This window comes from Acinonyx jubatus, chromosome B3 (assembly GCF_027475565.1).
Source record: "Acinonyx jubatus isolate Ajub_Pintada_27869175 chromosome B3, VMU_Ajub_asm_v1.0, whole genome shotgun sequence".
NCBI classification, from domain to species: Eukaryota; Metazoa; Chordata; class Mammalia; order Carnivora; family Felidae; genus Acinonyx; species Acinonyx jubatus.
The window spans coordinates 113098384-113122474 of record NC_069386.1 but is presented as its reverse complement, the minus strand read 5'-3'; the positions used below and the strand labels follow the sequence as shown (position 1 = coordinate 113122474).

Genomic DNA, 24091 nt, shown 5'->3' with positions numbered 1-24091 from the left:
CTTCTACAGGAACTGCCTTCCTCTGGGCTAAAGCGCTCATGGCTATCCAATGTAGGACACAGTTAACACACTATTTTGTTCAGTTGCTACATGTGAGTCGGTACTGCCCCTCCAAGTTATCACGAACATCTCAAAAGGGCAGAGTATCTGCCTTCACCAGCCTGGACACATTTAAGGCACCGTACAAACGCCTGATGGAGCCTGTGGCTGGAACGGCTGAGACCTCTTACAACATGGACTGATTAAATGCTTTAAAAGACCCCAGCTCTTGCTTCCCTGGGAGTTTCTCCTGCCCTCATCCCACTCCTGGACCGAGTCCTGGTAAACTCTGAGACTTCTGCCTGCAACCAGCCAGTATTCTGGCTTGCATCAAAGCTTCGAACAAAGGATTTCACAACACCCCCCTCCCCCTTCAGGCTCCAAAGCTCTTCAAGGGCACCCTGTTTAAACAAGAGGTGCGGTATATTTTTGGGAAACGATGAAGCAACTTCCCATAAGAGAAAAGAAAAAATTCCCCAAGTGCAAAAAGCCTTCTTGGAAAACAAACAGAACAGCATTCCTGCCAGGACAGAGAGAAAGGATCTGACATCCAGGCTCTTCATGCTTGGCAAGGGAGCCTGTCTTGCAGCGAACAGGAGAGACAAAAACTGCAGGGAGAAAAAGAAGGCAATTCCTCATGGCCAAATGTGGAACTCAGCACAGTGTTTAGAGCTGGAGGCCCAACCTAATGCTTCATTTGATCCTGCCCAAGGTGCCACTGGGAGCTCCTCTACCTTCTCTTTCTCTTAGATGCCTGAAACACCAAATGTGACCTTAAAAGTTGGGTGTGAATGCAATCATATTTACATATGCCACAAACACCTTCCTTTTAAACACAATTGCACAATGACAGCTTTGGTGGACAGCAAAATCTTCTTGCAAGAACTATACTTTTGCTGGGGGAGGTGCCTTTGTATTTCATACATTTGGATTGATTATAAGGATTGTTTTCTTACATATTCCAGAATGCCTGGGTTTCAAGACAAGGGGGCACAGGCAAACTAGGGTAGAAGGAAAAAATTTCTATCATTTTGCTTCATCTGCAAGGCTTATCTGCAATACTCCTTGTATTTCACTTTGAGAACTACTAGTACTCAAACACGACAGCAACATCAGCAGTACTCTTCAAGGAAGAAGAAAAGCATCCATTACCCACAAAGGGAATCTCTAAGGTCCACGTCCATATGAAGACCTAATGTTTCCACAGCTAGCAACGCAGGACTTATGAGTGTTCAGACCTCACTTCTGTGGCATAAGCTCCTTCTCCTGAACTCGAGAATTCCTATCCACCTAAATTGTGAATGTCTGCATAAATTAGAAGGCAGTGTACAATGGAGCAAACAAAGCCTAGCTTTGTCCTTATCAGCAACATAACCCAGAGAAAAACTCTTCCCCTTTTGCTATCTTACTTTCCTCACCTACCTAGTGACTGCTCTCAAGAACTAATGAAAGGGCTACAAACAAGCTGCCAAAGAAAGTCCGCTTCTTTTCAGATGCAGTGATGATACAAAGAAGGTTCCTGAGACTGTATAATCTCTGCCTTGAGTTCCCCCTGCAGGGCCTGTGTCTCAGGTCCCCACCCCAGCCCTCTTCTAGCAGACCACTCAGGCTTGCAGTCTCTCAAAGCAGAAGGAGCCCCTTTTCTTGGTACCCTTGTGGACTCGTGCCATAAAACTCTTTCAGAAAATAAAAGTTAATCTTCCTAATTTGCATCTCTAACAGATTTCTAGGGTTCATGAAATTTTATTTTTTAGGCTGTCGAAGGGGAGGTGGGAGGCTGGGTGTGGCTACATGGGAAAAATAGCATCATCCAGCACCATCCCTGAGGAGGCCCCTTCTGCCAGCAGCATTAACACGTACATGCAACCCATGTACCACTTTTTAAATATGCCAGTCAATTTAAAATAAATGTCAATTTATATTTTTCAAGATAAGCAATAGCTGAATTGGTGGGAGGGAAAGTGAGGGACTAGGTGTTTCCATCCATTTGTTCACTGCGTCCTCTTCATGCAGGCAAGATGTGCTGGAAAACAATTTATTAGGGTGTCTGCATCGGCTCCTTAACCACAAGAAGAAATCCCCTCTCCTATAGCTATTAAACAACTGGGCTGCAAAACGACAGGGGCCAATCCTACAAACAGAATTTATGGGGAAGGAACTTCTAGGGAAGGGATGAAGCATAGCAGCTGTGCCTTAACAAAGCCACAAGTGAAACAAAGACTTAACAGAAATTAACTTCCAGTCTTCATTTTAATTGGAAAGGCTGAGTCAGTGTGGAGACTACGATGAAAGCAAAAGCATCCTCTCAGAATTCATACTTGTTGAGTTTTCTGTGGTCTGAGAGTCAAACAGGCTTTCCTCCAACACACAAATGGGGAGTCACATTTGAGCTGGAGGGAGCAGCACAGGGCACCTGGGGCATATTCTACAGTGTATTATGGGAATGATAAAACACAGGACGGAGCACCGGACAGGGAGTGGCTAGAGAGAAAGCTGAAAGCACAGATGAGGGTGATGTTACTAAGAAGTATGAACCTTACTGTACATCTTTCCAGTGAGCCCTGAGTTTGTTTTCTTTTGTTTTAAGGACAGAAGGCTCATTTTAAGTCTGAAATTTTGGGTTACTCTGGCGGCAGGGCAGAAGACAGAGTTGAGGAGAGGGAGGTGAAGAAGACACTGGAGACAGAGAAACCAGTAAGAGTCTGCACAGAGATGGTGAGGCCTTGGATGTTAGCAGTGTTCTCTCTTGTAAGGGGCCATCATTTATACCTCAGACTACAGTTAACGTGCCAGCTGCCTGCCCGTGCACCCAGCACAGATACAACCCGGAAGAAAAGCTTGGTGCTTCATGCTAACCCAAACCCAAAGCGTCCAGTGGAAACCGGGAGGGTTGGAAAAAAGGTGTGCTTCCAGAATCTCTGTCACTGGTAAGTTCTGGTCCTCTGGGAGGCAAGCTGCAATGAAAAAATGAACACAAGGATCCAAACAAGAGTGTATACCATCTCAGTGAAGGACTGCTATATTCTGCAAAATGCTAGGAGACTCTCTTGAATAACAGGGGTCGCAAAAGGTGACTAAACCCTTGCCCATCGTTCTCCCATCCCCTCCTTCTCCCTCCTCCCACACACACAAAAAAATCTCAAAAAAAAAAAAAAAATTCCATTGTAAGGATTGATGTGGAAATGTTCTATCCAAGCTGTAAAGAATGTTTCTTAAGAGGGTGTGAAATTTAAAAACTATTCCTAGTGGCTGAAGGGCCTGGGAAATGGCAGATGCCACCCACAAAAATACATTCCAAAACCTCTAGAAGAAAATATAAGAGCCCATCCTTAAGAAATTTGGAAAGAATTTCTTAAGTTAAAAAAAAAAAAAACTTCACATTCCAAAAGGGAAAAAATATTAATAAAGCTGACATTGCAAAGCAGCAGTGGTTCTCAAATTCTTTGTTTCCAGGTCCCTTTATACTATTACAAGTTATTGAGGACCCCCAAAGATTTGTCTGTGTTACATCTATCAATATATATCGTAGTTGAAAATAAAACTAAAAAAGTTTATTGCGTATTCATAAATTCATTTAAAAAATAACAAAAGCATCTCAGCAGTCATGTCAACACGTCATGTAGCCTCTAGAAAGTCTACACACCTGTGAAAAAAATGCAAAAACAGCAAATAGCATCTTAGTATTAATATGAAAACAGTTTCAATCTTGTCAGCCTCCTGAAAGGATCTTAAGGACCCCTCAGAACCACTGATACAGAGAAAGTTCAAATAATCTATGGGGCACTTGGCCGGCTCAGTCTGTAGAGCATGCAACTCTTGATCATGGACTCCTGAGTTCAAGCTCCACACTAGGTGTAGAGATTACTTAAAAGTCTTAAAAAAAAAAAAAAATCTACAAATTGGGAAAAGATAATCAAGGAAATATAAAATAAAAGCCACATGGGGATTTCATTTTATGTCCATCAACTGGCAAAAACTAGTATCTAACAATACCAGCTGTTGCAAAGCACATGGAGAACTAAGAATTTTCCTACACATCACTAGTGTTGTAAATCCATACAACTACTTTGGAGACTCATGTGGCAATATGCAGAAAGTTGAAGCTGTGGACCTCTAATAATCCAGTAGCTCTGCTGATGGATGTATATGCCTTGTATATGCATATACATATACAATGTATATGCCTTGTATACATGCTTAGGACACATGTACAAGAATGCTCTTTGCAGTACTGTTCTAACGGTGAAAAACTGAAGTCACCTATATATCCATCAATGAGAGGATGGTTACACATATTTTGGTATATTAACACCACGCAATGGCATACTCCAGGTAAAACCAACCTATCGACATAGCTAAATCTCAAAAACAGTGTGAGTGAAAAGGTGGGCTATGGAAAATTACAAACATTTTAAAACAACGCTCTTTTTAAATGTTTTATTATTTTTGAGAGAGAGACAGAAAGCAGGGGATGGGCGGTGGAGGGTAGAGAGAGGTGGGGACAGAGGATCTGAAGCGGGCGGGCTCCGCACTGACAACACAGAGCTGGATGCAGGCTCTAACTCATGAGCCGTGAGATCATGACCTCAGTCAAAGTCGGATGTTCAACTGAGCCACCCAGGTGCCCCTAAAACAATGTTGCATATTGCTTAGCAATCCAAGTGTAAGTATGTAAAACCTGTGTATGTAACATAAATACACGTGTATGTAAAAACATACAAACATGGTTGGAAGGATACACATCAATTTAGAACACTGGTTACCTCTAGAGAAAAAGATCTAAAGCAAATACGGCAAAATAATAAATCTGGGCAGCAAGTACCCACATATGATATTAGTCTCTACTTTTTTAATGTTTGAAAATTTTCACTGAAAAACTGAAAATGGGATAATAGATTTAAAATGGCTAGTACCTGGAACATACTGCATGTTTAAGTGTTAATACTTTTCGCTATAGGGTACATATTTTTACAAATACCCCAAAACTAAGGTATATATATCATTTTGTAACAGGGTATTTGGTAACCTGGTAACTTTTGTAATCTTCCTAACTACCCTATGCCCCATTTGGTCCCCAAATACAGACAGCAATCCTAAGATTCACCAAGATTGCTAAGTCCTACAAAGACCTGGGGTTTTCTTTTCCTGAGCTCTCAACATACAGGGCCCTGAATCCCAGACCTGTTTCCACCCACTAACTGACTCCTGACCACCGCTCCCAACCCCAATACACTCATCTGAAAGTTAAGCTACCAAACAGCATCTGTAAAAATGTTTACTCAATAGAGGAACATGCAGGAACTCTGAGCATGGTCTTCGTTTTCAAGTTACTCAGCCTCGGCAACCCCACCACCTGCCTTCAAGTCAAGGGAGCAGTCAGACTACCCCAGCTGCTGCCAGAGTCAACTTAACATCATTTAATATCCACTCCCTCCCATTCTTTCTCAGTTTATCCTAAACATTTATTTAGTCCACAGGAGAGGGATACCTCCATGATGCCAAAACCCAGGTCCCTTCTGGTCAACATGGATGGCACCAGCATGCCCTGAGGTACAGTGTTTCTCAAAGTGTGGGCCACCCTCACCACCTGCTACAGAACTATGGGGGCAGCTGGTTAAACAGTTTCTACCTCTGGAAGGGAAATAAAAGAAACAAATGTACCCTTGGTTTCTTTTCTTCTGGGAGAATTGAAGGGCTGCAAGACTGTTTGTCTTGCGGAAAAAACAATTATTCTGACCAAATTATTCTTTGTGGGCATGGGGTGTGCAAATCAGATTTTAAAAGCACAGTACAGTTGGAAAAGCGGGACCAAAATCTCACCATTTTCTCCACATCCCAGAATCTCAGGCAGACAAATACCAACCCAACTTCCTTTCCCAACTCTCCCCACCAGGCCCAGTGGAAGTCTTGGCTCTTCTAGGAATCTTCCTGGATGATATCAGCATTATTTTCTTTCCAATAGCACTCAATACCTGAGCCACTCAAGGGGGATGAAGATGTATTTGGTCTTACCTTTTCCCCCAATTAGATGTGAGGCCCTCAGTTCCTGGCAGAGGGCCCAGGGTATATATAACAGCTGAAGTGGCTGAAATAATGCTAAAGACAATGGCATAGGGAAGTCATGTTAAAAACATACACTCACATAATCAGTACAAAAAGTATCTGCTTTACAAATGGGAGGACCTGGGTTCAGATCCCAGTTTTATCCTTTACTGGCTGTGGTAAATTTACTGTGAGAACACCAACAGGACGTGGTATACAATAAAGTGCTTTTCGTGTTGTCAACTGCCAACAGTGGTAAGCTGTTTTAGCCACTGCTCCCTGCTATTTCTCTAATCTTAAGAAGTGATTTGTATTATTTATTCTTCTTTACAGCTAATCCACAAAAAGAGAGACTGCAACCGTTAAAAAAAAAAGAGAGAGAGAGAGAGAGAGAGAGAGAGAGAGAGAGAGATAAAGCCTCAGAGACTACAGTTCCCAAGGTGTATGGGCAGCCAGCGACCTGCTACAACCTCACCTCCTTAGGCCTCTGCACTCCCACCAGGGCAGGAAGGAGGTGCCAGGGAAACACTCAGTAACTAGAACTGTGTCTGGCACACCACAGGTGGTCTACAAACGCTGAGTGATAAAAAGTTTGCATAGACTGCCTGGGACAAGAGACCTTGGGGACTCCTTCCCATCTGTACACCAAGAACTAAGTAAAATTTTATAGGAGCAGGTGAGCAAGACTGAGGCTCCCGAGTGGGTGAGAACTTAAGTGCAGAAACAGTCTCAGCTTCTGCAAGTACTGTTGAAGCCTGTCATTAAAATCATCTTCAAACCACTCTTCTAGCAAATGAAAAAGCAGAGTGCAGCAGCCAGCTGTCTCAGATTAAAGCAGGGTAGTGGGGGGAAATGAGAACAGGGAGAGGATTTCCAATTACTACTAACAGGAGGGTTTTCAGAAGGGAGGAAATTAATGGAATCATCAAAAGGCTGGTGATTTCACTTAAAATGAATGAAAGCAATCTCGATCTTTCCTTGTTTCAGTGAAAACCTTGGGCTGTTCAGTGCTTGAGCTTCCTGAAAGCCACCCGGGCAGGATCAGAGGGGCTAAGTGACAATTAGCCAAGGCTGAGAAATCTTCTGTTCGCCCCTTCAGACAGAGGCTGGAGAGACAGGGCCAGAAAATGGTTTTGAGGCAGACGAGCTAATTCTTTCCAAGCCAGGAGTCCTTTAGTTTGCCAATACAAACAGCAGGAAATAAAGGCGGAAAACAGGGTCAAATTCGATCTGAAGAACAACAAATTCCCCTTGGGATGGTGAAAACATTCTGTAACTTATAGCTACCCTAGAAAAGTGGGCAAAGAGAAAAGGGAAAAGGCAAAGGCTGGGGCACTCTGGAAGTGCCCCTCATATAGATGGCTTCTGTAGGGCCTTCCGTGATCTCAGGCACAGCCCAGTCCCTACCACACTCAACACACAAATATGGAAGGCTCGCTCTGCCAGAGTGCAGGGGAGGTAAAATGAGCACAGAGGAAGGAAAGGGGGAAGGGCAAAGGAAGACAATTTTGCCAGGCTGGAAGGAGGGGAGAAATGGAAGGAAAGAAATGAGGTACAGGGGTACAACCCTCTATTCTGTCCACCCAGCAAATATTTACCCAGGCTGACCGCGAGCACCGTGCCGGGCAGTGGAGGATATGGAATAGCAATCCTGATCACCCTGGAAATGGGAACTGAACAGAAAGCCTGTGAGACTTTGCAGTCGAGTGTGGCAATGTGGAATATAAGGATCAGGACTGGACAAGGATGCTAAGTCATTCCTCTCTGGACACAGGTCTTACGGAAGCAACACAGTAATGGCAGAGGCCCAGAGACTCTCTAGAAAGAAGTTACTCCAATTCCCAAACTCTTCTCTAGTTTCACTTTTGGCAAGCCAGTCTCTGGACAGGCATCTGATCAATATTGCTTATCAGCAGAAGTTCTCACGCACATAAAACATAAAAAAAAAAAAAAAAAAAAAAACAAGTAACAAGCAGAAGTTCGTGACTGCGAGGGTAGAAGCTGTCAGAAGAGACATTAGAGAATCCCAGAGCTCAAAGGGCCCTAGAAAGCTAGTCCAACCCTCACGTCACTCCTGAGCAAAATAGGGCCTTTAGTTACTGTTCTTTAGAAGCACTGCTGGGCTGATGCCTGGCACCCCCAGCTTAGGGCCCTGCTCTTCATACCACAGAACTCAAGCTGTGGAGACTTCCTAAAATGCACACTTTGAGAGCTGCCTGCTGCCCAGGAGGGCAGTATAAGAAGTGGAGGGAGGATGCCCAAGGTGACCTAGCCAGAGGCTCACTACATCTGGCCCCCACTCTCTGCGGGACAGTCAGTAAGGACCAGGGCCAGCTCAGAGAAGGTAAGTGACAGCCCTGTAAGCTTCCTCCCTTACTCACTTAACTTTTTCCAGGTTCTAAATTATGTTGGTCTGCCTGCAACATTCTATTTCTGAACCACCACCTCGCCTCACAGTGGGTTCGAGACCTCTCTATCCCTCTGTTCCTACCTTACCAAATTTGCTCTGAAAAGGGTCAGATGGGCTTGTTCACCCCAAGTGTAAACTGGTTCCCAAAGTGTGGTCTCCAAATCACCAGCAGCAGCATTAAGAATTCAGCAGAAATACAAATTCTTGGGCCTGCTGAATCAGGCAAGCCCAGCAATCTGAGCTCTCCAGGAGATTCTAATGCACGCTCAAATCTGAGACCTAATGGTGCATATAACCCGTAAGGTTCAGCCTGCTGGTTCTCTCACAAGTATGTGACTTTTAACTGACATACCTGAATGACCTCTAGAATCTCAAGCCTAGGAGACCGTGCAGTTGCCACTAGAAGAAGGAGCTTCCCAACTCAGCACATTCTTCTCTTGCTTCCAGGGTTCAAGACCGTGTGCAAGAAAGTATACCAACTGTCTTTAAGCCTTCACCAGAGGCGGGAAAGCATGGGCATGGGAAGAAAGGTGACCCTGCGGGACCATATTTAGCAATATGAACAAAATGGGACCTGTCTTCACTAGCTCCTGACTAGTGAGACCTTTCAGAAGGGAGAAAGGTGAGCCAGCGGGCCTAGGCTATTCCCTGACTGCAGCACTGACCCGAGGCTGATCTGCCCAGATGCCATGCCACCAAATGTAGGCTGTAGGCATTTGTTCTGCAGTAAAACTGGCCTGGGCCACACACTCAGGGAGGTTTCTGAACCCACCTCCCTGGGGTTTCCCCCCGAGACCTGCAAAATACAACAAGCACCTGCTATGGGTGCCCTGACGCCTCCCGGGACACGATGGAGTAGTGAGTAGGTTTGCACTGGTGTGTGCCAGGAAGCTGGAACCGCTGTGCAGAGCCTGGCACTTCAAGGACTGCAAGCACAACCTGAACAGAACAAAATTAAGAACGCTGCCAGCTCCCTCTCTGTGTCCCTTGTCCCAAACCTACACTGACTAGCCTGCTGCTTCTCTAGCATATACCAAGGCCTAATTCTCAATGGGGACTCCATGGCTTCTCAGAGAAAAATGGATGTCAGATTTCCACGTCTCTCAAAATCCTGACTGTGGCAACCTTGTCTGACCTGACCAGCTGTCTGTGAAAAGAAACATTAGATGTTTTTAATGATCTCTCCCTTTCTCCTTTCACCTTCTTTTATTCCCAGAAATGAGGCATTATCACATTCAGAGGCCCAAGCTTTAGATTCAGACTCCATAGATTTGGGCTTCAAACTTTGGGGCTCTGTTGGAAACTTCAGTTTGATCCTGTATACAAAGGGGGCTATTAAATACCACCCTCCCATCCAGGGATAAATGAGGGATTAACCAGTTAGTGTCAACCAAGTGCTTTGAGCAATTCAGAGAAGAGATGCTGACTAAAAAAAGGAACATTATAATAATCCCTTCCATTAGAACAGACTTTTATTGTTTACCCAGCACTTGTACACATATTACCTCATCTAATCCTATTATTCACATCTTCATTTTTCCTGCAAGGCCAGGGTCTGCCATTACCGCTAACAGAATTTCTGAACGCCAAGGCTGGGACCTCAAGCGTCTGAACGCCTAACCAGAAGGTACAGAGAACAACGGCGTGGAGAAGGAGCTCCTCTACTGAGAGCCACGCTGAAGAAACCTGAGACACTTCTCTGCTGGAAGTCACAACAGTTCTCTGCACCCCCAAACACATCAAATCACAGACAGCCTCACCCCGACGTCTCCAATTACCCCAGCTCTGATCCAAGCTGAAGAGGCCTGGAAAACATCCGCACGCCACAGATGCCAGCTGCTTGCTCCTCCCCTCCTCTCCCTTCCAAATCAATTAGGAGCCTCCCACAGTCCTCCCAGACTGGAGCTAGACCCCCAGGGGACCCTGTGCTGTGAGGCAGACTGGCTGAAATAAGGGGTCCTTGTCAGACACGCCTCCCACCCGCTGGCTGGGCTGAGGCAGAGCACGAGGGGCCTGTCCTGAGTGACCCCACCCCTCCAGCAGGCTGGAACAGGCCTTACTTAGCTGGTCACTTCCGGTTCCTATGGACAAATAGGAACGTAAAGGCCATTCTTCTCATCCCCAATCTTCTCCACAATCTGTACCCAAACCAATACCCTCCTCCAGCCCTATTTCCCTGTTTAGACTCATTCAACCCTGAATCCATTCACTGGTGTTTGTTTTCTCTTTAACCCTTTGATCATGAAGACACTCCAGCACAGAGTTGTTGCCCTTCCTCCTACTCCCTCTCCTCCCGTCCTCAACTGGAACAACTCAGCAGGAAAGGCACCTGCTCCACCAGCAGCATCTCACTTCCCAGACGCTTCCCCCAAACTGCACTGCTGGTGAAGTTCAGCCCAATCTGAAGGCTAGACTAAGACTAAGACTAAGGCCCCTCAGACTAAGGCTAGACTTTATTTTCCTTCTGAAACCTCAGCTTCCAAACTTCCTTCACCAAGGCAGAGACCACTCCTTCATCCACCAGGGCAAGAGGCATGCCAGTCTGGAGGACAGAGTATACTGGACTTCCGAAGTTTCAACAGAAGTGTCACAGCAAGCTGCAAAGCAAAGGTCAGGAAAGCGAGCAGACGCGACACTTGACTCTCTCCCTGTCTTCCCTACACATGTCCCCAACATGCTGGCTGTCCCTGCCACTGGCGAGGTGCCACAGAACAGCAACGATGATGCTACACCACAGCCCTGTACAGTCAGTGTGCTCTCATCCCAGTGTCACACAGAGGGAAATTGAGGGACGTTCACTTTGAGAAACTTGCTCAAAGTTATACTACATGTTAGTGGCAGAGCTAGGATTCAAACCAGGCTTTCTGGCCCCAAAGACTACAATCCTAATTCTACTCTGCCATCTTGTCTTCCTTACCTGCTAGCTTCTACTTGCCTTCAGCTCTCTGTGTAGACTTCTCTCTCTCTCTCTCAGAAAAGGCTACCACGGCCCTCCTAATCCGAGCCAGAAACCCCTCTCATGTGCATCCCGTGTGGTACAGTGACTTCCCTGGCCGGGACACGCACCATGCAGAACTGCAGCTGGCATAGTCCTGGTGCTCGGCAGGAGCATCAACAAGTGCCTGTGAGCACAGCAGAGTGCCAAACCATCAGCTCCGGGCTCCTCCCGGTCTACAGCACTGCTCCTGGCTGCAGGTGCCCTCCTCACAGGCTTACCCTGAGAACCCAACTGCACGTGAGAACGTCCACCACGATCCAGTCCAGTACCTGGCCCCAGAAAGCCCTCCATGGCATTCTAGAATTCCCTGCCAACCTTATGTCAACCCATGCCTGCTAAATGAGGTAGTGTGCTTAGGAAAATACCAAAGCCAGCATGTGCCCCGGCAGCCCTGAGTCGGGAGGCCTTGCAGCAAGTCTATAGGGTATGTGCAACATGATCTGCAGAACAAAGGATTTGGGCTTCCCAAAGCTGCAATTCCCAGAAGTCTTAACAAACTGTCCAATTCCTTCAAATCAAAGATAGTCAAGGTTCTAGGAATTGGAATCCTGTCCATCACCAGAAAACCTCTCTGACATCCTCAAGAGAAAGGACTAGGAGTGCCTGCTAGTTCAAGAAACATACACAAAGCCTACTCTCCTTCCCCCAGACCCTATTAACCCTACTGGTAAGGGGATGAGCGGTGTCTCATAGAGGAGATGACTGAATTGGATTTTGAAGGATGATGAGAGGTTTGGGAGGGAGGGGAAGAGGCAGGATTCCAGCCACAGGAATGCAGCCACTGGAAGAAGAGTGAGAATAGGCCTGAAGGTGCTATTGTGCAGGTAAAGGGGGAAAAGGAGTCCCCTTAGCCTTGACTTGAGGTACAGAGTAGACGGAGTTATGGGTGGGAAAGGGGAGCCAAACCCATTCAAGCTGTTCCTCCCGGTCCCTCCCCAGTGTCAGGGAATGTTTCAGAGTCAGCACGCATTCCTCCTCCTGACCTTTCCTCCCCAGGAGAGAGCCAACCTTTCCCCCCTCCCATCACCTAAGGGGACCCACGCCCACAGTGGGTTCAAAGTTCCTCACCCAAATTGAAAGTCCACACACTGCAATGAACTCTTCTAGGCAGCCTTCCCAGTCCCACCCTTTCTCCTCAGAAGAGCCTCACCACCTGCATCCCCTAAGGCACAGAGAGGCACTTTCACACCGTTCTTAACTCCCCAGAAAGCTAGGGATGGAATCTTATGGGGAACCATAAATCAGTGCAGAGGCCCACAGGGTACTGCAGCTCACAGGGCTGTGCACTTGGCTGCTTTCTCCTCATGTGCAGGACAAGCCATGATTCTGCACAGCCCTGCTGGGAGGGACCCTCACCCCATAGAGTACCTTTCCCAGGTTGGGTCCACCTGGGATGATCACTGGCCTGGTTACAGCAAAGAAGCAAATGTATAAAGGACTTTGTCCTTACCTTCAAGGAGCTTATGTGCAAACACTTACATACCAAGATCTGAGTTGGAGAGTCATGATAGGAGAAGACCTCAAAGATCAGAGGCCGAAGGGGTCTACTGTCCAGGAGTCATGAAGCTGAGAGCCACACAGCCTACTGAAGTCACCAGCTAACTTCACAGGCCATTAAGCAGCAATTCTGAGCAGCCACGCATGGTCATCAGGAGGTTTAGTGGGGCTACACCGGCTCTAGACACCACAGGATCCTTTGCAAAGGCCTTCCCAAAGTATTAAGATCAACTGGGAAGCAGAAATAACCAAGGCTTCTCTCCCATCTGCTGCCACACCTCACTGTTCCCTGACCGGTGCTCAGTAAACATTATTGGGCTGCTCCTCAGGCCCACTCATTCCTCATCTGGTGGGTGACAATCCCAACAACATTCTCTTGTACCTCCCACCATTGCCAGAGTCAACAAGGCCCAACTGTCAGAACTCGAGCCAGTGACAACAGACACACAGGTCCTGTCCTCTCCCAAGGAGACATGTGTCTCCTACATGTGAAGAACTGATTGTCAGGCCCTTTCATATTTCATAAAGTGTTGCTTGTTACTCAGAATAACAAAGGCTACAGCACAGTTATTTTATAACCCTGTTTATACTTGGCCATAACTTCCTGAAACACATTTCCCCTCTTGGGTTAAAATGCCTAAAATACTTTTGTGAATTAAAAAAAAAAAAAAAAAAAAAGGCTTTGCAAAGAAGAAATCTTGAAGAGAACCTGTTTATCTGCCCCGCACTACTTCCCAGAATTCTGAACGATTAAACAATTGTACTTTAGGAGACCTGCTACTGGCAGAGTTAACAAGTCAAAGAAGCTAAACATGGGGAAAATCCCCATCTCTGGGGAAGCAAATGAATCTAGGTAGAAAAGGGCTCTTAAAAGAAGAAATGCTGTCAAAATAGCTAAGAAAAGTAGGAGGGGGCAAAAGGATTACCATATGGGAGAGGAGACAACAGAGTTCTTACTTAATTCTCATGTTGTATTCTCCCAGATGTGTTTAAGAATCTTTTAAAATACAATCCTCCCATCACATCATGGTGCTGATAAAAGGAAAAATGTCTTTAATTTGCAAAATGACTCCCAAGATTCCTAACAAACAGCAGCTTTGAGGAACTCTGGCTCTGAAATGCCAACAAGAGACCCTGTCCGAAGCAAATGGCTTACTGTGAGATTACCTAGCTGATCCCCCACCCCTACCCCAGCAACAACATTGCTAAGGGGTACTGCTGCCCTTTTCTCTTTGTCTTCATATGCGAGATGCCAACATGGAAGTATTTGAGAATTACGGACTTATGAATTATGAATAACTCAGGCAGTATGCAGCCAACTCTACTCAGTATGTACTGAATTGAATCAAACAGAATCTAAGACTACAGAAGAAACAAGGCGTACCTTCCAACCTTGAGTCTGTCTAAATTAACTAGCTGTGTGGCAGCAGAAGTGCAGACTGTAGCAACTGCTGCTAGAATCTGATCTTTCAACTTGGAAATTACGTCTTTGTATGCCAGGCCATGTCCTAAGTGCTTTATATATATACATTCTTATTTAATTCTTGCAACAGTCTTATGAAGTAGTCACTATTATCATGCCCATTTTAGGGAAACACTGGCAGCGAGGTCAGAAAAATTATCCAGGGTAACACAGAGAGCTATGAGTAGGGGCCGTATTCAAAATATTCAAACCCGTGGACTCCAAGGTCCACGCTTTTGATCAGACTACACTGTCTCTCTAAAAACAAGGAGTCAATAAAAAAAGAATGAAATGCTGCCCTCTGCAACAACATGGATGGATCTACAGGATATAATGCTAAGTGAAATAAGTCTTCTGAGAAAGACAAATACCATTTCATCTCACTCGTAAGTGGAATTTAAGAAACAAAACAAGCAAACAAAGAAAAAAAAGAGAACAACAACAAAACCCCAAAAAACCTCAAAACACAAAAACAAAAACCAGACTCTTAACTACACAGAACAAACATACGGTTAACAGAGGGGAGGCGAGTGGGGGGGGACAGATGAAATATGTGAAAGGGGGGGGGGCCTGGGTGGCTGAGTCCATTAGCTGATCATGACTTCACCTCAGGTCATGATCTTGCAGTTCACAAATTCAAGCCCTGCATCGGGCTCTGTGCTGAGAGCTCAGAGCCTGGAGCATGCTTCAGATTCTGTGTCTCTCTCTCTCTCTGCCCCTACCCTGCTCACGCTCTGTCTCTCTCTCTCTCTCAAAAATAAAAACATTTAAAAAAATTAAAAAGAAAGAGGTGAAGGGAATTACAAGTGCACTTACTGTGATGATCACAACGAATGTACAGAATTGTCAATCACTGTATTGTACACCTGAAACTAATATAACCCTGCATGTTCATTATACTGGAATTAAAAGCAACAAACAAGCAAGGGGTGGACCTGAAGGATAACAGATAGATGTTACCCTGAGCTGCATTAGTGACCTCAGTGCCACCACGAGAACTGCAGGTGGTATTTACTATTTTAAGGTGTTTATGAGTTGAATCCTATGCCACCTGACAAGAGACAGCTATGTGAACAAATGCTAGGGGACAATCCTTTTTTAATAGTTATAATGTAGGGCTCCTGGTTCGCTCAGTTGGAAGACCATGCATGCGACTCTCAATCTTGGGGTTGTGAGTTTGAGTCCTACATTGGGAGTAGAGATTACTTAAATAAACTTTTTAAATAAATAGTTATAATCTCACCCTTATCTTCTGGTACATTCAGATTTCATGCTTTACATTGGCTTCAGGTGAGGTGCACAAACAGGGCTAGGAGAGATCAGCAGCCAGCACCCCTCTCTTTCACCCAGCAGCATGAAAGGTTGTCTCTAAATGCTGCTGTCCCTCGGGGCCTCAACACTAAACACAAGGCCTGCCAAGGTCACTCCTGATCTGGCCACACTCCAGGGAACCAGTCATACTAGCACCAGCCACCTGGAATGGGAGTGAGGGCTGCTCATGCCCTCTGCGGGCTCACATTCCTGAGTGATGCAGAGGAAAGGAATCTCCCAGCGGGTAAGAGGTGATGAAAGGATTCATCTGCAAACCTACTAGAATAATTAAGAACTCTGGAAGCTGACCCTAGGTTGTTGTGTGTGTGTGTGTGTGTGTGTGTGTGTGTGTGTGTTTTTAAGTGCCCTGTGGCCCCTTTTGCAGGAGTTGGGCAGGTAAGGATAAAATCCTAGCTCACAAATTAGGCCAGGGTAGTAGGGCACCTTTGCTTCAAAGGTGGGATCTGTGCTTACTGAGAGCTTTAGCCCGACTGAGACCCACTTAGGTGTTCAGTTTGGTGGACTCCTGGTTTCTGTTCTTCAAAAGTTACAGTGCAAAGCTGATACCATGTGTTTGCAATGTTCTAAACATGGCACAACAATTAGCCTGAGGAGGGTAATTTCTCAATGTCTTTTTGAGACGCCAGGGTTCAGCAAGCCCTATAATGACCCATCCAGCCTCCTCCCACAATCCCCAAGTCTTTTTATAGTCACAGGTAATTACACCACGGAGAGATTACATCACTTCGTCAGCAGTGTTTACAACCGACAGGAAGATGCTCTGCGGATGTTTTGGGAACTACATCCTCATTTAGCAAACAATTTGCTGTGGTCCCTATTGTTCCTTTCCAAGAATAGAACTGCCCTGGTAAACCGTGTGCCTAAACTGGGAACCAAACAATCAAGGGTCCCAGTACATGAGAACAGAAACCACCACAGAGGCAAACACAGTAACCCAGAGATGACTCCTGCCATCCCTTATCCAGGGGAGGAAACACAGATGGAGTCTGTCTTCCTCTGTCAAAAGAATCATCTGAAGGTTGCCCCGTGCTCCAACAGAGTGACACAAGAAATGGGTCTCAGAGAAGCCTGCTGCCACTCAGCACACGCAGTGTGGTTCTCAGCAGACCACGGGCAGCAAAGTTAGACAGACTCGGCACAAATCCCAGCCAGCTTCCCCACAGACAACTGCCTGTCTCTGAGCAGGTTATGTAACCTCTCTCTGCCTTAGTTTCTCATCTGTAAAATGGTTACATGACCACGCAGCTCACAGGCTTTCCTAAGGGCTTTAAATGGGATGACACACAGAGAGCCTGACACACAAATGATGCTCTGTACATGTCAACTTCCTGCCTATTCTCACCTCTCAGCTCAGTGTACATTATCTCTGACTCCAGGTCCCTTCAGAGATGCAAGATGAGCCAGGGCCACTTGTCAACATCTCTCCAGCACATCAACATGAAGAGCCAAAGTCGTATCATACCCCTGAGAGCCTTGTTCTCAACGTTTTCCCTCTTCAGTGAACACTAACTGCCATGCTTTCTCACTCTGCGGCACAGAAATACAGATGAGATTTTAAAATGGCTTTAGGTGCTTGTGTGATGTTTAACATGGCCTAAAGTGTCATGGAAACACTCTTGGGCGGGGGGGGGGGGGGTTGGGGGGGGTAGAAATCAGAAACAAGTCAAATACTGAGTTTTTTCAGCAAATGCTCAGGAAAGGGAGAGAATGAAAATCAAAAGCTTTTTACATGAGTCAGCAAGCCAGCTGGGTTGAGACCATCAGACTATGGAAACATGAGCTTTCTGGAAGGCAAAGGGGTTTCCAGAAGTAACCCAAACTTCCTCAACTGGTCAAGTTTGACACCTCCTCCCAATTCCTTATCCCCAACACAATGACTTTGCATCTTCATTTTTTTTTTTTTTAAAGACAGCAAAGGATGTCATCTGCATAAAGTCTCCTGCCCAGCATGACTCAACAGTGGGTCACATACCAACCCTGTTGTTGTTATTATTTGGGAATTACACCACACATTTTATATGCCAGGTGCCCTCCAATCATTTTTATTAGTCTACACAACACCAACCTAACATCCTTAAGGATTCGATTTCTGTTTTAAAGGAGACACAAAGAGGTCAACTGATTTGCCTAAGGTCCTAAAGCAAGTTTCTTAAGATCCTGGGTAAAGGGAAGGAGTTGTGCGAGATCTGGGAAAGGCTGCTGCACAGCTGAGACCCTGATTCCTCTCTGGTTCAAGAAGAGAGGCAAGCTGTGTACTATACATATAATTTTATTTTCAATTCTGGTCTTTTGCCTGCATGGTGTGACCATGTGTAAAGAGGTAAGATACTCTTCCTTCTGCTACTCCTCGAAAGGAAACTTCCAATGATTTTCCCCATATCTGCTTAAGGAATGACCAAGGGGGAAGCTGGACCCACTGCCTCCCTAACACCTTCTCCATTATAACTCCAAATCCCAAACTGTAGATAAGAGAAACCAAGATGGAAAACTGAACTTGATCATGGCACAACTCTGCCCCAGAACTCTCAAGTGCCTGTTCCTACATGATTCTTTTCTTCTAGACCTGAGCAATTATGACCAAGACGAAGGGTGACTGTGGAATTTGTAACCAGAGACTCTACAGATGAACTGCCCCCCAGCAGACACCCACTTACGTATGTCCGGTGGGAGTCTCACAGTTACGAGTGTGTATGTACACACAAAGACTAGAGCTCACTGGGTAACGAAGGCTGTGTATTTTATAAGCACCTCATTTTACAATGCCTCTGGAGTAAGTGTTCAAGTGCAGCCACAGGAGCAGGTAAGGTAGGCACGAAGAGGAAGAGGGGACTTTTTTTGAACTGGCATGCCTTTCCTCAACTTCAGGGTATCTGAGAGTTTTGGTTTCTTGGCAAGCTGCTTATGGCAGGCACAGCCATGCAGGTGTGCTATGGGTTTCAGGCCAAGGAGTGCGTGCCTTCTTCACTGAGAAGCCACTCCAGAGAGGGGAAAAAACCAGCAGCAACTTGGTGCACTGGATCTAAGTAATGGTAAAACCCCTTCCACTGCCTGCATTCTGCTCTGTGCCAGTACACATGTTTTATGGGAAGGAGAAAAGACTTGGAGGGTTGGGGGTTGCAGGGAAGGGAGGATTCTTTGCAGATGGGGGAGGGGAAAAAAAGCTACAGAGCCAACTTTTCCATCCTGCTCTGAGCCCACACTACAGACATACATTTTTCCACATTGGAGAATAATAATCCCTTTATCCAGCCAGTCTGAAACCATCAGTTCCTGATAATTGAATTCAGACCTTGGGTGGAAAGTTGGGAAGGTGTGGGTAGTTGGAAAATGGGGTGGGAAATGGGAGGAGGCAGGGGTGGAGCCCATAAAAAGGAGGGTGGCAGTAGGCGGAATGGCTTAATGAAGCTAAGGAAGTTAGAGGCCTCAGACACCAAAGGCAGACATTCTGCCCTAAAATTGCCAGGTCACACGACCAGACAGCTCCCCTAGTGGAGCCTTGGAAGAAGGTGGTCTTGGTAGCATACTAGGTACTAGGTCAGGTTCTGGAGCCTGGGCCCTAGGACCCTGGGCAAGTGCATGACCTCTAAAATCCTAGCTCTGACAGTTATTCCATTCATGCACATACTTATTGAGCACTATTTGTTTGCGTCTAGGGGTAGGGTGGCAAATCTCTTCTAGAAAGGGTCCAATATCTTAAAGTCTAGGCTTTGGGGTGAAACAGTCTATGTCACAACCATCCAACACTGCCACTGCAGCACAAACACAGCCATATTTATATTCATAAATATAAAGAATAAACATTGCTATGTTCCAATAAAACTTTATAGGCACTGAAATGTGAGCTCACAATTTTTATGTATCATGAATGATTCTTCTTTTGATTTTTTTCCCCAATCATTTAAAAATATAAAAACCATTCTTGGCTCACAGGCCATACAAAAGCAGCAGGAAGGATTCAGTCCATGGACTGTCATTTGCCAACATCTGCTCTGGAGATACAGTGGTGAATAAGGCAGGATCTCTATATTCTATGGCTCTGTGACTACAGCTTCTAGAGGCCTCCTCTGGCTTTGGCTTATACGCCCTGCAAACGTAAGCCCTGCTTCATCTGGTTGCACAACTGGTGTAGTCTGGCCTTCTTTTCCTTTTAAATCTCATATATAGTCATGATGCCTACGTTGTGGGGTCTCAATCATTAGTAGTGGCCTCCTTAGTTGTGCCAGGGGCTCCTCACAGCCAAAGAGGTGTTATGCTTTGTGGGAAAGGTTTAAGTGTCAGAACAGAGTAAAGAAGAGGCAGAAGAGGAAATCTGTACGTGCGTGGTGGAAAAGACTATAATGCAACAACAAATGGGTAACTGTTTTTCTCAACAATTCAGAAGAAAAAGCTTAGATGAGACTGCACTATTATCTTCATGTGTCACGTAAGCGGGTGGCAGGGGTTGATAGAAAAAGAATGAGAGGGGGCGCCTGGGTGGCTCAGTCGATTAAGCACCTGACTCTTGATTTCTGTTCAGGTCATGATCTCATGGCGCATGGGCTCTGCACGGACAGCACAGAACCTGCTTGGGATTCTATCTGCCCCTGCCCTGCTCACGTTCTCTCTTTCAAAATAAATAAATAAACTTAGAAAAAATAATCAAGTGTTCAAAAGAAAGAATGAGAAAGAGCACTGTATGGGGACTCTATGTGCCACACTATACCACACTGCTCTCATTCTTCAAGTCCCCTTCCAGAATCTACCTGAGATCCCTCTCCAGGGAATGCTGTCCAAAGAAAACTGCCGTATTAATGTATCTAATGAAGACTGGTAGGGGCCCCACTACTGTTGAGTTCATTCATAATTAGTTGAGACCCCTACTGGTACTTGCAGATACAGAGGCAGGTTCTCTAGCGTCACCCAGAGGCCTATGGTACACATCAAAATATGTGCTTTCTAAAAAGGACGCCAGGTCGAGAGGACCACATGAAGAGAACCTAAGAAGGGTCTTCAGAGCACAGCAGAAGCCAACAAGGATCAAGCTCATGGCTACATTTCTAGCCACTGCTACAGCTCTTGCAGCCCATCAGCTTCAACCAGAAAAGTCCGTAGAATTATGAAAGTATAAACTGAGAGAAGTGGATAGGACCTTAAAGGTATCCGGGTCAACCCCCCTCATTTGATAAATGGAGAAACTAAGCCACAGATGCCTAAGTGGCTTGTCCAGGATCACGAAGTTTATAGTGTCAGTGACCAGGTCCTGCTTTCATTAAGTTACAACACCTCAACTTTGTACTTATTCTGAGAAAAAAACATAAAAAGACAAGAAACACACAATAAGCTAACAATCATTAAGTGCTTGCTGTGTTATCTCAGACAATCTTCACCCCCCTCCCTCCCCCCAGGGTAGGTACTACTTTTATCCGATTCTGTAGCTGAGAGGTAAGGAGATCTGCTCAGGTCGCAGAGCCAGCAATGGGACTGGACTCAGAACACAGGCAGTCTGATTCCAAAACCTGCACCCTGCTGAATATCGTGTTCTGAATCCCTCCATCCTGCCTGGTGACTCCAGCTGCGGGGGTGGGGGAAGGAGCGACAATGTCAGCCCAGCAGTTTCCTACACACCCGTCTCCCAGGTGACTCAAGGGGCCCCTTAATGCCACACCCCCAGGCCTGCCCACCCCCCCCACCCCCCACCCCCCCCACCCCCCCCCACCCCCGCCTATACCACGGCACAAAAGCCCACCTCCACCCTCTTCTCTCCCTGCAACTTCCCGCTAGATGGACAGTGCCCTATCCCAGCCTTTGGGAGAAACAATGGTACTGAGTCTTTTCCCTCCCACACAGAGGCAGTCGGGGACCCACCTGAGGCAAGTCCGTCTCCAAGGAGGGTGCTAAGGATCACCAGTGGAAGGAACACTCCATGTCCCGCGGAGGCCACGGCCAACGCTGAGGTGCTCTTTGGTGTTATCCTGCCATGGCACATCTTTTATCCGTCCAAGTTATTTTAAAAAGAAAAAATTTAAAAGCCAGAAGAATTCTAAAGTCAGCCACAGGTAGATTTACCTATAAAAAAAAAACAAACAGAAAACAAGGACATAAGTGAAAACTTTGGCCCTAAGTTAGCTGCAAGTAGGCACTGTAGCAAGGAAGCCATAACCACATACAAAATGCTAGTAACTGAATTCCTGCTGCCAGAAGGGACAGGCACATAAGTGGCTTTTCAACTCCTATGTGGGGAAATGCCGAGGCCTGCAGCAAGCTGCCATCAGTGTCAGCATCTAGGAGCCAGATCCTCGCTCTTAGGACGAGGAGACCAACACAAGCTCACCTGGAAATCTGTCAGGCATGGCAGAACTTTCAGCAACTGCCCAGGCTCTGCCCCCACCGCCTCCAACGGAGAAGAGGAGAGAGAGGCAGCTGTTGACACAGATGCTACACCCCTCAGTCAGGCTTTGCCTTTGCCATTTGGACTCAGAGCGAGTTCAACCGACCGAAAGGAAAAAAAAAAAAATAGAGAACACGTGTCTTAAAGGGAGAAATACACCGCCTAGAGAAGGAATGCAGCTGCAGGAGCCAAGGGCCCACGGCTAGGCTTGCTCAGCTGCCAGAGGCCGGATGAGCCCCTGAGGATCTGACGCTGACTCCACAGCCATGAATCTCAAAAATGGACCAATTACTCCAGGCTCACCTGACACACCTGTGACCCCAAGAGGCCACACTTGCTGGGTGTCCCTGACAAGGACTGGGAGAGGATGGGCTGTGACTGTTAATTAGCACCCCCACCCACTCTAGTTCAGACGATGACTTCAGAAGAGTAGGAACCAGGGTCTTTAAAAAATATATGTATCAGGGGTTAAGACTTTAAGGGATTACTTTCTACAAGCCTTCAGAGAAGCAGCTGAGTTGATGATGATACATTATGATATGGGCCCTATTACATTTTAGTTCAGTCATTTGATTTTATTTACCCTAGTTTATAACAAGGATTCCAAATAATAAGATTATACTCCCTTTTTAAATTCCATACACACCTCCTTCTCCATTAATAAGGCTTTATGTAAATAGAGAAGGGAGCCTGCCATCTACAACCCTAATAAAGGATGCCTCTGAGACTCTGCCAGGGATATTAAACAGACCTGCCTTTAATCCATGTCTGAAGCCTTGACTCAGGCCTACATCCCCTTCTAAAGAGAGTTACTGCAAACAGCAACAGGAGCTACCTCAGCATGAAGGAAAAGCAGCTAGCAGGGCCTTCAATGAGCATGAGCTAGCCACTGGGTCCTTACTCACTACCCCTAAATAGCTGTGACTATAGCAGTCTTCTGTCCACAGCTTTTACCCAGACTCCAACTTGAGCCTTTAAAGCTGTAGAAAAGGGATGGTTCTTGAAGAGGTCTAGGGGTGGAGTCTGTAAGTGACCCAAAACAGTACACAAAACCGTGTGTGTGTAAATGTGTGGAATGTGTATATATTTATGTGGCTAAGGACAGCAGAGTTAGAATGCCAGAATTCCAATCTGTGTCCTCTATTATGACCATGTGGCCAAATCACTCTCTTAGCCTCAGTTTCCTCATCTGTAAAATGGGAGCAGTAACCATACGTCTTCATTGGTTTGATGTAAGGATTAGGATCAGACAAAGCACTTGGCAGTTCCTGGCACTTTGCCAGTACTCGGTAAATACTGCCTGCTGTTGCTGTTGTAATTAGTAATAAGGCTGAGCTGCAGAGACCTTAGAGGTCATCAGGCTTTACCTCCTCATTCAGCAGATGCCAAAACCCAACGTCAGAAGAGGTTCAACAATATGTCCAGTTAGCAATGGGTGCTGTCATTTTTGATTCATCCACAGCAGGTATTTGTACCAGGCAGTCATCACCCCCTGAAGGCAACATTGAGAATAACACCTGGTTGGGCCACATTACAGCACGTGCACAACAAATATTTCTATAGTGAATGGATGGGGCTGGATCAGAGCGGTGCTTAGGTGTTCTGTGCACAAGTGAAGGTAACCAAGAGAGACTCCCCAGAGGAGGTGATGCTGACTGCTAGTGCATATGTTTAGTGAAAAAGAAGGTACCAAATACAAGTGGAACAGAACAATGGGAGCACGGCACGCTTGGCAGAGGCTAGAGTTAAGGGCTAGGCCAAGGAGGTTAAACTTTACCCTGAAAACCATGTACAGCTTAGAGGATCATAAACAGAGGAGTTATAAGACCAAATTCATTTAGGACGAGCACTGTGGCAAGGATTTTAGAGGAGGGGAAGTGGGGGGCATCAAGTAGTAAAGGATCTTGAATTTAGCATCATTAATGTGGAGCTCTTTCGAGGGCA

At 46.0% G+C, this 24091-nt stretch overlaps 1 protein-coding gene across 3 annotated transcripts in view; it reads right to left on the bottom strand.

Annotated features, from left to right (window-relative positions):
- Positions 1 to 24091, bottom strand: part of SUSD6 (sushi domain containing 6) — a 102351-nt gene that overhangs the window by 29765 nt on the left and 48495 nt on the right. For all 3 annotated transcript variants that reach the window (XM_053224617.1, XM_027066034.2, XM_027066035.2), the window contains exon 2: positions 21625 to 21825. In XM_053224617.1, coding sequence (XP_053080592.1) covers positions 21625 to 21745 — 121 coding nt within the window. In that variant the 5' untranslated portion in view covers positions 21746 to 21825. The remainder of the gene's footprint in view (positions 1 to 21624; positions 21826 to 24091) is intronic.